The following is a 15,625-nucleotide window of genomic DNA, read 5'->3' on the forward strand; positions in this document are numbered from 1 at the left end:
GGCCAAGTCTCTTACTATGTTTTGCCTTTTACTTCAGTAGGACCAAGGAAGTGAAACAACTTTTGATCTCACTTACAGAGAGGCAAATGCAGAGTAACTGCAGGACATACCTGGTGGCTTAGAGCTGGAGTTGGAGCAGGCTGGGCCTAGCGAGACAAGTGGGGAGAAGCAACAGGAGCTGCTGCATGAATCGCGCTCTTCCCTTCTGCTTAAACTGCAGGAAGCAGGGGTGGAAAGAGTGCTGTTTTTTTAGCCAAAGGCAGGATGTTGCCATGCATACAGAAAAATGCCCTGAATGTGGCACTGCATTGTTTAAGAGGATTGTTTACAGCTTTGCAGCTCAAAGTGAATAAGAGGAAAACGAAAATAGGAGAGAGAAGTCCAGGCAGCTCAGCTTACCAAAGTTATGAACGGTAATTACTGGAATTACTAAGAGTTAAATCCCTGTTCTTTGTGTACAACTCCTGTGTTCACCAAGGTTGGGCTGGTTTCTGCTCTGAGGGATCAGCTGTGAGGATTATGCAGTTGTCCTGTTGTGGTAGATGGCAAATTTATAAAACATGAGTGTTTGCTGCTCAGAACATGCACTGGAGGTGCAGGTGCACTATAGCTCAGCATGCAAAGCCCACCAGCCTTAAGAAATGGTGGGGTCTGGTACCCTTGTCCGGATGGATGTGTGTTTACAGGCAGCTCTAACTCATCCTAATGGAAGGTAGGTGCCAAAGCCCCATGGACCCAGGTGGGAATAACCCTTCAGCTGTAATGGCCAAGGCAGAAGTAAGATTGCGCTGAGCTCCTTAACACTGCAGTTACTGAGAAGGCAAAGCTGCCTTGTTGGGACAGTGGAGTCGAGCAAAGTCCTCAGAGCATCCCAGGATAAAAACTTGCTAATAAAACCTTTGGAACAATAAATTACAACCCTGATGCAAATGCTTCTTTGTGAGATGAGAGTTATGCAGATAAAATATCATCAAAGGTAGTGATAAGCAGTGCATAGACAGTGCTGCTGTATTTGTGAACAGTTCCAGAGTCATCTTGGGAGCTGAGTGCTCACTCTAATGCAGCAGAACTTAAAGGGATTGTATGAAGGAGTATGATATAAAGGACACTGCCAGTGCTAGTGAGTTATGAGTCCACATTTGGCTAGAACAAATATTCTCCCCAAAAGGCTCCATTTAAACAAAGCCATCTGTCAACAGCTGCCTACCTGCCAGCTTCATTCACAAATGCAACACATGCAGGGTTACCAAATCAGGGCACTTGAACCTGATCTTACCCCCTGAACAGTGTTGTGTTTGTTTAATTACAGCAGTGAAAACAGTGATTCATGTTCATGCAAGAAATCCCACAAGGTGCATCCTTCCAAAAGCACTGCTCCGCTTCTGGCAGATTTGTTGCTAATGCAAATGGCTCACTGGTGGGACATCTGCAAACTGCCAGAAAACATTTACGCACCTCAGTCTTGTTTGGATGTGCTTGCCTATAGCGGTGGCTTTCTGATCCCTTCTCCTGGATGTCAAGCTCATAATATTGTAGCAGTAGGATGGCTCTGCTCCCTGCTACTGCCCTCCCTGCAGCTCGTGCAAACCCAGAGCACCTCATCTGATGGCTGGGACAATCTGTGCCCACAGCAGAGCTGGCTGTGTCCACATGAGCAGGGCTCCTGGATACACCTGTGCAAGGACATGGTTTTCTGGAGAGTCTGTATAGGTTCTTATAGCACAAGCCTTCCCTGGAAGCAGGCAAGGCTGGAAAAGGGACCTTGGCATCAGTCTTTGTGAGAAGGAGGCTTTTCTTAAGAGCCAAAAGCAACAGCAGAGCTGGCCAAGAAACCAACCCACCACAAATGCACAAACAGTGCTCAAGATAGTATCTGTCCAACAAATGAGAACTACTTTATGAGAAATCCCTGCTGCCTCCTCTCCCTCTCTCATCCACCTTTGCCTTCTCTTTCTGAAGACAACCTCCAAGATGTGTTAGTGGAAGCTGTTCTAATCATTTTAGCAGTTTCTGGGTCATGAAAAACAAAGAAAAGCTTATTAATGAGAAAAATGAAATGAGATTTCCCTAAGCTGATTGCCGATTAAAAAAAAAAATCCACCTTCATTTTCTTCTGTATAAAGAAGAAAACATCTGTCACCATTTCCATGTGTCTGTCTCCCTGCTCCTGTTTCAGCACAATAAATGCCCATTTTCACACCTTCCTTCCTAATCTTTTTAGCTAAGGCTTGTTTTGGCTTTTAGAGAGGACACAGTGGACCTTGTTTCAGAGCAGCCTAGCAGCAGGTCTTAGTTCAGAGCTTAGGTTTGTAGCTATGTTCAGACAGCTACAGATGAAACCAAAATGCAGCTGGTTAGATGAGGTTTGATGGGACTCCAGGCCTTGGTGTTGATGTTGTTTGCTATGTTAAATAACATACACAAAGAGCAAATCTTACCTGGGCCATAGCTGTGCTCATCATAGCTCCAAGAAACATAAGGAATAGAGGGAGTGATGCCTTATTTGTACAGCACCTTGCATAAAAAAATTCCAGAGAGCTTTGCCAGGGTTCAGAGCTAGTTGTGCAACAGCAGCGGCACGAGTTGTACAGTGCAGCCCTAATCAACTAAGCCTCGGGACTGCGAGGTTCTTGTTTCCTTTTAGCACCAGGCTGAACCAAATCCAGCTCTTTCCAAGCAGTAACTGGAGCAGGGAATGAGGAGCGCTGTTAGCTTTCCCAACCCTCTCCAGGTGTGAGAAGGGACTTTGTGCGTTGGCAGGTATGACTTTTCAGTTAGTCTTTTGTCTCTGTTCAGCCGTGTTCAATAAATAGCTTTGTTAAAATGAAATAACCATTTTTTAGCTGTCAACAGACTGTCTATGCTCGTGCCTGACCTCAGCAATTTTTTTTGGTTACTTTTATGCAGTGCGCAGTGGGAATCCACCGCCCGGGAGGCTCCCTTCCCAACGGAGCAGGTCCTGGAGGCTCCGGGCCCAGAGGAGGTCACTCCCTACTCTCCTGCAGGGACCTTGGGGACACTTCTCGGCCACCCATCCCAACCTGCAGCCCCTCTGGCCACCGGCACGGTGACTCAGGGCCGCTCGGAGCGGGACGTTGGTAAGATGCTGTTTCCCAAAGCGGTGTCAGAGTGCGGTGGTTACTTGGTGCCCTCCCGTACATCCCTTGTGCTATTTCATACGAACGAAGAATCCTCATAATTCACATCAGGGCCATTTGCAGCCCCTTGCAGCTTCACTTGAAGGTCGCAAGGAGCTTTGCAACTAATTCCTTGTAATTACCGTGTCAGATAAGGGCGGGATGTTATCCCACTTGCACAGTAATGGATATAGAAGCACTGCGTGTTCACGGGGGGTGACAAAGGACAACGATGAAGGGACAGTTCTGTCAGGGCAATGCCAGCCTGCCCACAGCAGGGCAGCGTGCCAAGCACTGCCACTTCTCTGCAGAACAAATGCTTTCGTGGACACAAGGGCAAGTTTGTTGCTGAAAGGGTTAAACGGTGACACACGGCAGTCCGAGGGGATGCTGCTCGCTCCTACCAAGCAGTAGCAGATGGCGCTTTGTTTTAAGGGCTTTTCAGACACAAAGGAACAAGACCAGATAACCTTTCCTCAAAGAGCATCCTTACAAAAAGCCCCTGCTCTTATTAAGGATTGTTCATTGTTTTCCCCACAACATTTTATAAGCAGTATTGGATTTTGAGGTGCTGGGGAAGCTGGCGTTGTTTACTGCGCTTCTCCCCAGGGAACAGGAGAGCATCTCATGTGATTGGACACTGTGTCTGTTGTCTGTGCAGTTTGCCATAAGCAAGAGGCATTGTACTGTGTTTTTGAGCATTAACTAAGGGCCCAAATTCTGGAGACTATCTGGCAAGAACATCCTGCCATCCTGTGTTTACCACTAGGACAACAGGAACTGCTGCCTGGTCCCTGTGCCAAGCTAAAACTTCATTTTCTGCACTTGCAGGAGCTCACAGGGCTTAAGCTCAGCCCAAGGCAGCAGCACCTAAAAAGGGACATGTCGGTGCAGGTGTCATTTTGAAGACAATGTGGCTTTGAAATATGGATCACCAGTGGCCCTGGACAGCAGCCTTATCAATAGCAGGGCATGCAGATGCAAGCGGCGTTGCCTGCTGTGCTGCACCGCAGCAGCCTCCTCTCAGCACAAGTCACTGCACACATAGCTTAATGATGTGTGATTATGACTGCGGCAAAACATAAATATTTACTTTAACAGTTAAGCGATACATATATTTTAATTGCTATGCTAAAGGCATTACATTTTTTCTGTAGTAAATGCACTTAGCCAAATAACAAAATTCATTTTCAAATGTACAAGTAGAGGTTCACAAAATATTTGTCGCAATTTACTGTCCGCAGTAAAACAGTGAATCTGTCCTGAAACGTTGAAATTTCCTTTTAAACACAACTAGTATAAAGCCCACAGTTGCAAACATGCAGTAAGGATGTGCTGGGACAAATTATTTCTGTGGAGAGGGCTGGATAGTCATCCAAAGAGCTGCTGTGTGCACTTCTGATGAGTTTAGGCAGAAAGCTTTGTGCCGAGGGGAGGTGATGAGCAGCAGTTTGCACATCCTGGTGTCAGATAGCACTGCATAAAGTCTTTCCATCATCCAGGTCAGACCACCAGGTCTCTTTCACAGGGAGCTCAAGTTCTGTTTTCTTGGATGCTGCAGCACATCCTTTGAGTCAAGTCTAGTACCCACTTGTCTATATTGCTGTTAAATAATGGAACTGGATGCATTTAGAACTATTTTCCCTGCATCCATACAGCTTTGTGATTGGATTACATATTGGAGAACTGATCTGAGTGAGTCAGACTTTTTTGCCTGCCTTTATTTGAGAGAAAATGAGGTATAAACTGATATTCGCATTAAACAAGTACTCCCTATATGCTGATGCTCTAGTATAAATGATGGTTTAAAGTAATTAGCATTAGGAAAGCAAATGAGATGCTATCAGTTTTTCTTCAAACCCAGAATTTTAGCCTGGAGCATAGAGAAATCAGACTCATACATAAAATTACCTTTCCCCTTAACTGTTGATTTCACTTTTCTTGTATCACTAGAGGGAGCTGCCTTCTTGCTTATCAGAGGTAGAAACGATTATATTGGTGGAATCAGAGGAGAGCAGCCAGAGCAGTGTAGCTGCACGATCTCTGCTAAGTGTCCCCTCGCTGATAGCTCTGAGATGAGAGAATTCGTGGTGTTTTGCTTCAAAATACCAAACCACCTCATAGTAGGTTGAAAATTTATATATGATCGAGAAGTAGAAGCAACGTTTCATGAAAATTCAGCAATGTGGTGAGGTCAGGCTTCATGTTGGGTTCACAGGCAGAGTCTTTGGGGCTTCACATCTCCTCCTTAGCCACCACGTTTGGCTTATGGGTCTTGCTAAAGAAGGACCAAAGATGGGAGCTGCAGCCCTGCTTGTTGCTTGTGCCACATCTCAGCTGCTCCCTGGGCTTAAGCAACTTCTTTTTCTATCGCCATTAACTTGTCATCACTATAGCTCAGTCCTCACATGCTACCACAGTACTGAATTGCCTGGGTGCCATTTCACCTATTCCTTCCCTTATCTGCTGAGTATCATAAAATAATAAAGCAATAGGGCCAGCTCAGCAGTGCTAGACTGGGGAAGGATTGCCTTGATGCAGCTGCTTAGGTCCTTCTGGATCTATTGCTCCATGTCACATCAGCCTTTCAGGATCCTTTTCATTCCATCTTCCAATAACGTAGTCAAAGTTGTGCTTTTTCTTAAAGCATGTATTTTTGTCATAACTGGTTTGGACTGATTGCTGACATGGGCAAAAAGAGGAAAAGCTGTCCTTGAATAAAGCTGCAGTAAGTGCTTCTGTCTAACTTCAAGTGATGAGAAAAATGAGACTTTTAGCCCAGCTTTCTTAATTATATGTCACAGAGATTCTACAGGGCTTTGCTGAGAATTCTGCAGGTGCAGTGGAAAGTGATTTAATAAATAGCCTTTTTTTTAAAGCAGCTGAGTATGTATGAACATTGACGCTATCTGGGTATGCAGTAAAATGCCATTCATCATAACGTAGGAGGACATGTAGTTTAGCCAGAGGGTATTTTCTTTAACATAAGATGTTGCAACACAACAAATACATCTGGCAATAGCCACAATTAGGAAAATTGTGCCCAAGTGGAGCGGAAATGGAACAAACTTTTTAATCACCTTGAGATCGATACCATCAGAAATCTCTAAGGCAAACAGCAATAGTGTCATTCAGTTCAAGGCACAAGTTGAAAATATTTATTGGCTGTGTGATTTCTAAGTCATGCAGTGTGATTTTTACCCTTTCAAAGAACCCACCAGAACCAGGAAGGTTGGAAATAAGCATTTCTTGAATGAAAGAGGAGATTTTCATCCAGTCTAATGATTCTGGAAAGCAGCAGGGTAAGAATAGCCTTCTACATTAAAAAATATATACATATGGTAACTGGGAACATTCTAAGAAGTAAGTGAAATTTGCAGCTGAACTGTTTACAAAAAACAGCAATGTTCAAAAAAAAAAATCTGTATCAGGCTTGAAGCATTAACATTTTATTCTCCTCACATCTTTATAAACCATAAAAGCATCCTGGCAGGCAAAGAAACCCAAGTGTCTGGCACAGTCCCTGTGTTTAGGATCTTTTAGTATTTCAAGCAGAAACAAACCCTGCGTGTTGTGGGCTTACACTGTGGTATCAGGCAATTTGAATTCAGACAAGCTGGGCAGGGATATGGATTTTATCAGAAGTTTCCAAGTCAAGCCTATTTCTATTTATGACACACATTTCAATTCATTTATGGCCCTGGTTGCTGTGACAGTCACACAACTCAGAGTACACACACAACCTGTTTGAATAAGCTTAGCAATTTATCTGAGCGGCTCCAAACAGCCAGGCACATATCCCTGGTAAACATTACATCACCTATAGTGCAGAGACTGACAGGAGCGTTCTAATAAGGAAGTAGCAGTGAGGTAGGTGCACCTGGAGCAAGACTTGTTTTCCCCACCTGGAAGCAAAAGCTTTTTTCAACGACTTCTGTGCAACAAAAGAGGGAAACTCAACTTGCACCCCGGGCAGGCAAAAGAGCAGAATGGAGGGGAACACGGTGCTGCTGGAGGTGATCAGGTTGGGAAGTTTTGTTGTTCTTTAATTAGTGGGTCTGATCCTGTTGGGCAGAGCGTGGTTTAGGAAGGGGAGCTGGTCCCCTCTCCTTGCTCTTGGAACAGGTCCTCTTAAGTCCTTCCTCTTCCCTTTTCCCCAGGGCTTGCTGGGGTTTATACTAGCAGATTTCCTGGCTGGATGGAAGAGGTGATACTTCCTCAGGGCAGGAGATATAGGCATGTATGGACCCATTATTCCAGAAAGAAAGTCAGCCATGAGAGGTGGGAGGCTCCCCAAAACAGGCCCAGGGAGGATCCAAAAGGAAAATGCAGCTGGGACCTGAGTACCCATCCCCTTCTCTCCTTGTGGCAGTCCCCTGTTTAAATCTATGTATGTGAATCAGGTATGTTTTTAATGGTGCAGCCAGGCCTGGAAGGCAACAGAGCCAAGCAGATGCCCTGGGACCCTGCTGAAAGTGAAACAAGGCTCTTAGATTATTTACAAGGTGCATTGACCTCAGTTGTGATCCAGCAGCTGCAAAACACTTAGCAGATTCTTAAAATCCCTGTGCAGTTGGGCAATGAAGACACATGTTCTCAGAGCAGCATCCAGCTGGAGTCTGCAGCTAGTTCTGCTCCCACTATCTCCCAATAAACCCTGACACTTCTTGCAGATGGTACTTATTACATGAAACATGTTTTTTTTTAACTAATGTTGAGTTTAGCATCTATATTCTCATCTCTTTTTGCAGGTGGTGGAGACCTTAGGTGCCCAGAACTGGAAGAGAAGCCCAGGAGCCATCCGGGCAATTGGAGGCAGATCTCCCTCCAGCTGGCCCAGCAGATGCAGGTACACGGAGCTGGACACGGAGCAGCCCCGTTCTGCTCTGCTGTGTCAAAAGCTGATGCTACATCCAACCATATTTGGGTCATAATCAACGGGCAGCAGACCACTGTGCATCAGGTTTATGCACCCACAGTAGCTGCAGGGCAGAGATGCCAACCTTAATTTCCACTTTCTGAATCCCATTCCAGCCCTGGTGGGTGAGACCCCGTTGCTCTGCTGTGTCAAAGCCAAGGGGAGCATTGGGGTGGCATTTAGGTGACAGCGGCTGGCTGCTCACTGCCTGGGCTGTTTTCTCTTGGAGTTTGTTGCACTTTGGCACCTGGCTCAGAGGAATCATGTGATTTGTTTAAAATATTTGTTTATAGCATGTTATTTCCCAATGCAGGCCCGTCAGCTCCTGCAGAAGCAGCAGCTGGCAATGCTGAGTGAGAAAGCAAAGCTGGAAGTTCAAGAAAGCCAGAGGTCCTTGTATGAGCTGCTTCAGCACAATTTAGAGGTAAGTTATTCCAGGCCATAAATAAATAAGTAAAAAGATTTTACTATGCTTTTTTTGTTTGTTTGTTCATCTTCTAGCCTCATGTTCTGAAATCATCTAGAAACTGATAAATCTTAGTGACTATAAGAATAATAACTTAGCCCCAGATGCATAAACGCAAGCTCAGAGCTCACGTGCAGGTCCAGGTTCTCTTTACATCGGTGGGAATGTTTGCTTTGGGAGATACTTAGACTCACTGAATTCTCTCTGTATATTTGGACAGCTCAGAAGTGATCTCTGTTTATTTTAAAGCCCTTAGGATGAACACAGTACCCTGACTCCTATAAAAGCAGCTCTAAATAAGCAGCAGTTTGTGAGTTGTTATTCTGCCTTACTTCCTTATGCCTGCACAGCTATTTCACTGCTAATAGCATCCAGCTCATTAGTTAATTCTAGGAATTATTGGCATATGGACAGCGCTCTCCACAATGAAGGGCTCTCACGAGAGGATGGAGGGAAGCAGGCTTCAAAATATTGCCCGTCCAATAGACCTCTCATGTATGCAGGACAAACTCTTTTTTTTGCAGGAGAGCAGTAACTCCAAAGCCCTGATTGCTCTCCTGTGCCAAGACAGGTCCATGAAAGCCTTATGTTTATAATAAATACTTTTTAATTTTGACTTTTTCCCTGTTTTCTATATTTTAATTCCCTTGTGTTCTTCTCCTGCTCTGTATAGGCACAAATCAAGTATCTGCAAAATATCTACAAGGCAGCCCATCAAGAAAGGAAGTTTTTATTAAAGCAGCAAAGAGCGCTCTTAATGATGCAGCATTCAACAGCACAGCTCCAGGAAGAGCTGAATAACTTGACTGGGAAGCAAGAGGTTATTAAGTTACTTCATGAATAATGCTCTTAGTTTCATAGTTGCATGTAACGTTAAGTTTAGACTTTAGTGTGCCACAGTTTGAGAATTGGCTTATTTTCTTATTAGTTGTAATGATGAAGAAAAACATTGGCTCATATAATGGATTAAAAAACATTGCAGAAACTGTCACCTGTGCAGTATGGCCATGTTCTGTCCTAGAATAATTTTCCTCAAACCTATACATTTACATAATCCTGCTAGGTGAAATTCAGCCCAGCCCAGATTCCAAGGTAAGTTTGATATACTGAAAAATATATATGCAAATGCTTTTTGGTTATGCGAGCATTCCCTTCAAAGGCAGTCCTACAAATTGACATTTTTTCAGATACCAAAAGATAACTTATTTGCAAGTGTTTGCATGAATACTGCTCAGAAAGAGGATAAAATGCTCTTACTTAAGTACCCCACGCTGCATCCACATACTAGCTGGAACATTTTAAAAGTATTCTGTTCTCATGTAATGCTATTTTTAAATCAGAGTTCTTTGGTTATTTTTGCAGTCCTAATGGGACTGTCACTAGAAGTCTTAGTGGTTTTTTTGAAGAGAATAATAACTGAAATCAGAGCAGGCATTGCAACTGGGTAACCCAGGTAAAGCCTTACGCTCTACCCTTTTCTTTTTAGCTTACAAAGAGTCCAGCACCAGAGCAGCAGACAGTGAGACTGGTTTCCAGCCCAGCATTACATCCCATCTCAACAGAATCCACGGCACAGTCAGAAAGGCCAGATCTGTCAGAAAACAGTGTGTGCTGTGTCCAGCTGAAGGAGAAACAAACCAAGGAGAATGAGGGGTAAGTAAAACCTCTTCCATAGTGATAGCTAGAGATAAAAAGCAACCTAGTGGAGAAGATATATATATATATTTATATAATTCGTATATATCCTACATAACTGTGTAAACTTTAAATGCCCTCAAGAGGGAGTTTTGCAGTGGTAAGTTTTGAAAACGTGTTTGGTCAAGCAGTTGGTGCATCAAGATGGTTATCACGGTGACCAACCTGCAAAAGGTAGAGCAATATTTGTTCCCCAGGCAGCGGTGCTTTGGTTTGAATGGCCCTATATTTTTGCGTTTAGGATCACAGTCTGTGCTTTAAGAAAGCTAATGTTTTTGTGCAAGCATGACAGACTCTATTTGTGATTTTCCAGATCATAAAATATTAAGCATTATACATACATCTGTGAGATTGAGCCCTTACATTGCAATATTAGGGGGGGAAAAAAAGCTTCAATTGATGTTGCTGGACATAGGTATATTAATTTACATAGCATTAATAACCTGGATATTTTTTAATGATGCCATACAGCTGCTAATGAAAACTCACATTTTCATGATGGCTTTTAGCTACAAACTCAAAACACTTTGCAACTATCTATTAATTAAACTTCAAAAAACCCATATGAAAGGAGCAGAGATGTATTGATTTAATTGGTGAAATTCCCTCATTTGTCATGTGCTGGCTCTAAGCCTATGTATCACTTAACCCCACGGACCAGGTTGTTTGCTTAGTCTCATGGTTTATTTTGTGCATAAGCATAGAGGGGTCATGCAAAATGCCCAAAGTCAGAGGCAGTTCAGGAGTTCAGCCTCACTCTTTCTGAGAAAGGTCTCCCTAGACACCACATCCCTAATCCCAAAGCTTCCCAATCGCTTTCCATGGAGCAGGAGGTGCTGAGCAGGGAGACAAGGCCCCTGCACCACCCACACTGCTCACAACACCCATCTTCCAAAATAAACTCACATGAACCAGCATCTAGTTCGCTTTAGAGAAAAATAGGCACAATTAAACACAAATATGTATCCATATGAATAAAAGACTCTTCATTCAGTGATACCCAGAGCTTCTTTGGCAGCCTGGTGAGTCAGGGCTGCGCATTTACTTAAGCCCCCTCAGGGGAAGGCTTTCAAATAAATCTCTGCATGAAGCTGATCTATAATTCATGGCGTTATTGATTACAAGTCGCAGGAATCTTTAAAAGGTTTCTTGGCTGTGCTTTCACTTCTTGCTACTGATGAGTCTGCTCATAGGAGAGCAGTGAATATTAGGGCAAGTCTCTAGCAGACAGGCCTGGTGGAGCTCGCCCTGCGCCCACGCTGCCTGCTGCCTTGTTGTATAGATCTGTTTGCTATGGTAGAGCGCAGAGGGGTAATTATGCTATCTATCCACCAGTGCAGGTATGTTAATATTTTATACTGATCAGGGAAATAGTTATTCAGCAGGGCTGGAAGGGGATGGAAAGCGTTGGGGAATACTTTTTAAAATTAAAGTGAAATAATAAACAAATTGTCAACCTGCAGAGAAGGCTGCTGGTTTTGCATTCTGTTAATGGAGCAGACTGGTATTTAAGTGCTGCATTTTGCTGCCTATAAGGAGGTGTGTTAGCTGACTGCATAAGCTATCTGCTTCCAGGATTGTGGGCTAGGTTACTGCAAAATGCAATATAATGCAATATTCATTTTAAAAAAGACATTCTTTAAAACTAAAATTATTATCCAAATGGAAAACAGCTGTACCTGAGCAAAAGCTTAATGGCAGATGAAATCCAATATCAATTTTGCAGCTTTCCCCTGTGAAAGCTGAAGCTGATCCAAAACCCAGGGCAGTGAATTGAGTGACTCCTGCTGACAGAAGCAGCAGTGCTTATGCAGGCAAGGAATGGCTCTGGCTGAAGACTTCAGCAAATTTAAACCAGTTCCTAACATCTATGGCTTTTTCCTTCCTGTTCTTCAGAAGCCATTTTTATAAGCTGTTTTTGTATGCTGTTGTAAATATACACACATCACAGGACTAAAAATAAATTCCAAGGATAAGGAATACAGAAATTGACATTATAAATTATTATGATTCGGCACATTTTTAGCTAACTGGAAAACATCTGAATTGGGATTCTTATTTTAGCTTAAAAAAAACTGGTGTTGAATACAATATAAGCTTGTCTTTTTCACATTAAAAAGAATAAATAGTGATCTGCACCCTAGAAACTGATACCATTATTTTTAATATCATTTTTAAAAGTTACTGTATTAGAAAAAAGATGGATCATTGTTTCTTTTCTGGACAGAATTATTTAACTGTGTGTCATACCACCTGTACCACTAATAGAAATGCCCATCAGTACAAACTTTGCCTTGTTCTTTTGGAGATGACAGATTCATCTTCTATATTCAGAAAGTTCAAAGTCACTCTCACAACCACTATTTGATGTCCCAAATGTCCACAAATCTTTGATGTTGTGTTTAAAATAGAAAATTTAAGTAATCTGTTGGGATCTGATGTGGGATCGTTGATTGAAGCAGGAGGACACATATAGGTTCAGAATATGACCCTGGATTTGCTTTTTGAGTGCTAATAATTTCTTTCATCAACCCCACTTTTGTATAAAAAGGCATGAAACCAATACTGTATAAAATACAGTACTGAGTGAGAGGGAGGAGGATGGAGAAATAAATATGCTGTTCAGAGAGTGTTTCTGTCTGTTAAATTGCTGCTTTACAAACATATGTGCATATGAGCACTCTATAGGTACTACCAAGGACTACCAGAGCATTTAATTCCTATCTGTATTGACTTCAGAGATTTGTCTTGATTAATTGGTGAACATGAGAACTACTCCAACTCATTAATTTCTTGTCTAATTGTTTACAGCTTTTCTACTAAGAACAAGAAACCATTGGTACAATACAAGAAACGGGCAGAGGAGGCCCCGGGTTTGGAGCAGTCACTCAATGCACAAACTCCTGATGTCTCTGAAGCAGCAGACAAAAAACTGTGTGATGCCACTGGTCAAAACACAGGCTCCTTTATGGTTAAGGATCACAAAAACACAGGTATTCGATTAAAAAAGGCTTCTGTGACCATGTTTGTGACCACCTGGTCAAAATGAATGACTTACTGCAAAAGCTGAAATCTTACCTGTTCTTTGGAATAGTTTAAATGATCTTTCAGGGGAAGACTGCTGGGTTATTTAGCCTCTGATAGGCAACTTTGGATGCTGGTCTGTTTCTTTGTAGCCTTCAGCCTTGTTTTGTTACAAGGATCTATTCAGCACTAGGAGGCATAACCAGGTGGAAATTTTTATGTAATAGATGGAGAGAGTGCAGTAATTTTTGGAAGCAGACATTACAGCTGCTACAAAGTAATCAGATTACAAGTTAGCTAATGATCGGATAAATAAGGTCATTGGTCCTTTGAGCATCTGTTGGGGTGACAAGGAATGTGCATGACAATTAAGAGCTATTCAAACTATAAATACTTTTAATTGAGCATTTATGACTGAACTAAACAAAAGGCTATAGCCAGCTTACTCAGAAATGCAGCATTGTAAATACTGTAACTTAACGTTATACCTTTCAGACTTTAATGCTCAAGATCAAGTTTTCTTACATCTGGAACATTCAAAATCGGCTAGAATGGATGAAGCTATATCTGCACCCATTCCAGGAGGAGAAAAAAAGTATGCGTTTCTGGTAAGAAAATCATCACTGGAATGCCATTTCTGCCTAAAGAGACGTACCCCTGGTTGTATTCATATTAAGACAAGACCAGAAGAAGGCTCTTTCAGCAGTTATGAGCATCATCTAGACATTAATCAGTGTGTTGACTTCATGCACTGGCACACAGCTGAAAATTGTGTTTTGGCATGGGCTGCTTGACCACAGCCTTCCTGCCCCTTCCATTTCTTCTGTGTTGGTAACTGATGACAACGTGTTTAAACCATCTCCCTTGTCCAAGGGCAGTGCAGGAGCAGCTAAACCTCCTGTCCTCGAGTAGTGAACTCTACCGGTCCATAGTGGTTGTTTAGACCAGTCTCCTTCCTATTCCTGTTGTCAGAGATATAAAGAGGGTGTATATATACGTGCAGAAGTCTACATACGTGTATAAATCTGAGTGGGAACATGTAGAGTTAATCTCTGATTTCTTAACTACTCTTTGTACCGGTCGGTCAACAGCAAAGTCTTTTGCCCTTAAGACACTAACTCCATCTCTTAAATACTTGCATTCTAGGAATCTGTGCTGCAGGAAAAGGCATATATTTCAAGCCCAAAGCTAGATCTTAAAAACAATGAAGATATTAATCTGTGTGACAGGAAGTTTACTGTGAAAGGCTTGGGGATGCTTTCTACATTGTGTAACTTATGCCTGGTTCAGGCAGAAAATACTCTTCAAGAAACAGGTAAATCAAACTTAATGCTATTATGTCCAATCTGTTTCAACCACTTCAATCAAACTTTAATCCAGACAGAAAGAGAGAAAATCTTCTCATTTATTGTCGAAGAGTCTTGCTCGCTATATCCAATGTATAAATCACTGCTAGGCAAGATGGTGGAGATCTCTCAAAGGTTTATTATGAGATATGATTATGCCGCTTCCTCAGAACAAAATCATAACTTATTCCGATTGTGTCATTAACAATTTACTTTCTTTTGAGGCATTTTAAATATAATTTAAGGGTGTTCATTTTGAAACACCGTAGATCAGCTGAAGAGGGATTTTGAGAGGACATCTTGGAGTTATTTTTGTTTCCAGGTTTTATCTTCAGTTCATATTTCTTGCACTCAACACAACTTATAAAAAATAAAACTGGTTGTTTATATGAGCCAGTTATGTCACTTATATAGCTCCATGTATGCATAATCTGTGTATTATAAATATTTATGTATGGTGGCAACAGTTCATATTGGTGCCATTTTTCTAATGTGTTACCTGTCTGCTTTTACTCCTCAATACCATGGTGAGGGTGGCTATAGCTTTTTATTGTGTAATTAAGACTTAATGGTTTAAATGACAGAGAAACAGTAGAGGCTGCGTATTAACTAGATTCTTAAGCCTAATTCTGAGTACACAGACATCAAGTTATCCAAAGGAAATCCTCTCCTTCTGGACTTTGGTGGACCAGAATTTTACCATTAGTGTTTTGGTTTCATTTTTTTTTATTTGGCAGAAGTTGTGCTGTTTCATAACCCAGAGTGTGAGTGTATAGACATTGCCATAAGTTCTAGTAACAAGACTTAGATTCTGATAGTCTTGGCTACTTTATGCAGTTTAGAGAAAGGAGAAACCTGGATTTGCCTGTGCTGAATAATCTCTGTATTTCAGGTGACAGGACATCACCCATGGAGGAAGGTCTAGAGGATGTTTCTCTGACAGCGGAGAAGGTGCACAGGAAGCAGAGAAGTCATGAAACTCAAGAAGAGCAGGACTCCAGCAGTCCATTTCAGGCATGTGGGAAGCTTATAATTTTAT

The 15,625-nt window shown here is 42.2% G+C and overlaps 1 protein-coding gene across 1 annotated transcript in view; it reads left to right on the plus strand.

Annotated features, from left to right (window-relative positions):
* Nucleotides 1-15,625, plus strand: part of CCDC187 (coiled-coil domain containing 187) — a 31,650-nt gene that overhangs the window by 10,980 nt on the left and 5,045 nt on the right. Inside the window, exons 11-19 of the mRNA XM_088525446.1 lie at nucleotides 2,732-2,760; nucleotides 7,889-7,986; nucleotides 8,369-8,479; nucleotides 9,195-9,341; nucleotides 10,008-10,174; nucleotides 13,028-13,209; nucleotides 13,736-13,848; nucleotides 14,387-14,555; nucleotides 15,479-15,600. Of these exons, the coding sequence (XP_088381572.1) occupies nucleotides 2,732-2,760; nucleotides 7,889-7,986; nucleotides 8,369-8,479; nucleotides 9,195-9,341; nucleotides 10,008-10,174; nucleotides 13,028-13,209; nucleotides 13,736-13,848; nucleotides 14,387-14,555; nucleotides 15,479-15,600 (1,138 nt within the window). The remainder of the gene's footprint in view (nucleotides 1-2,731; nucleotides 2,761-7,888; nucleotides 7,987-8,368; nucleotides 8,480-9,194; nucleotides 9,342-10,007; nucleotides 10,175-13,027; nucleotides 13,210-13,735; nucleotides 13,849-14,386; nucleotides 14,556-15,478; nucleotides 15,601-15,625) is intronic.

This window comes from Tinamus guttatus, unplaced genomic scaffold, assembly GCF_059628265.1.
Source record: "Tinamus guttatus ecotype Peru unplaced genomic scaffold, ASM5962826v1 Tinamus_guttatus_pri_ptg000226l, whole genome shotgun sequence".
NCBI lineage: Eukaryota > Metazoa > Chordata > Aves > Tinamiformes > Tinamidae > Tinamus > Tinamus guttatus.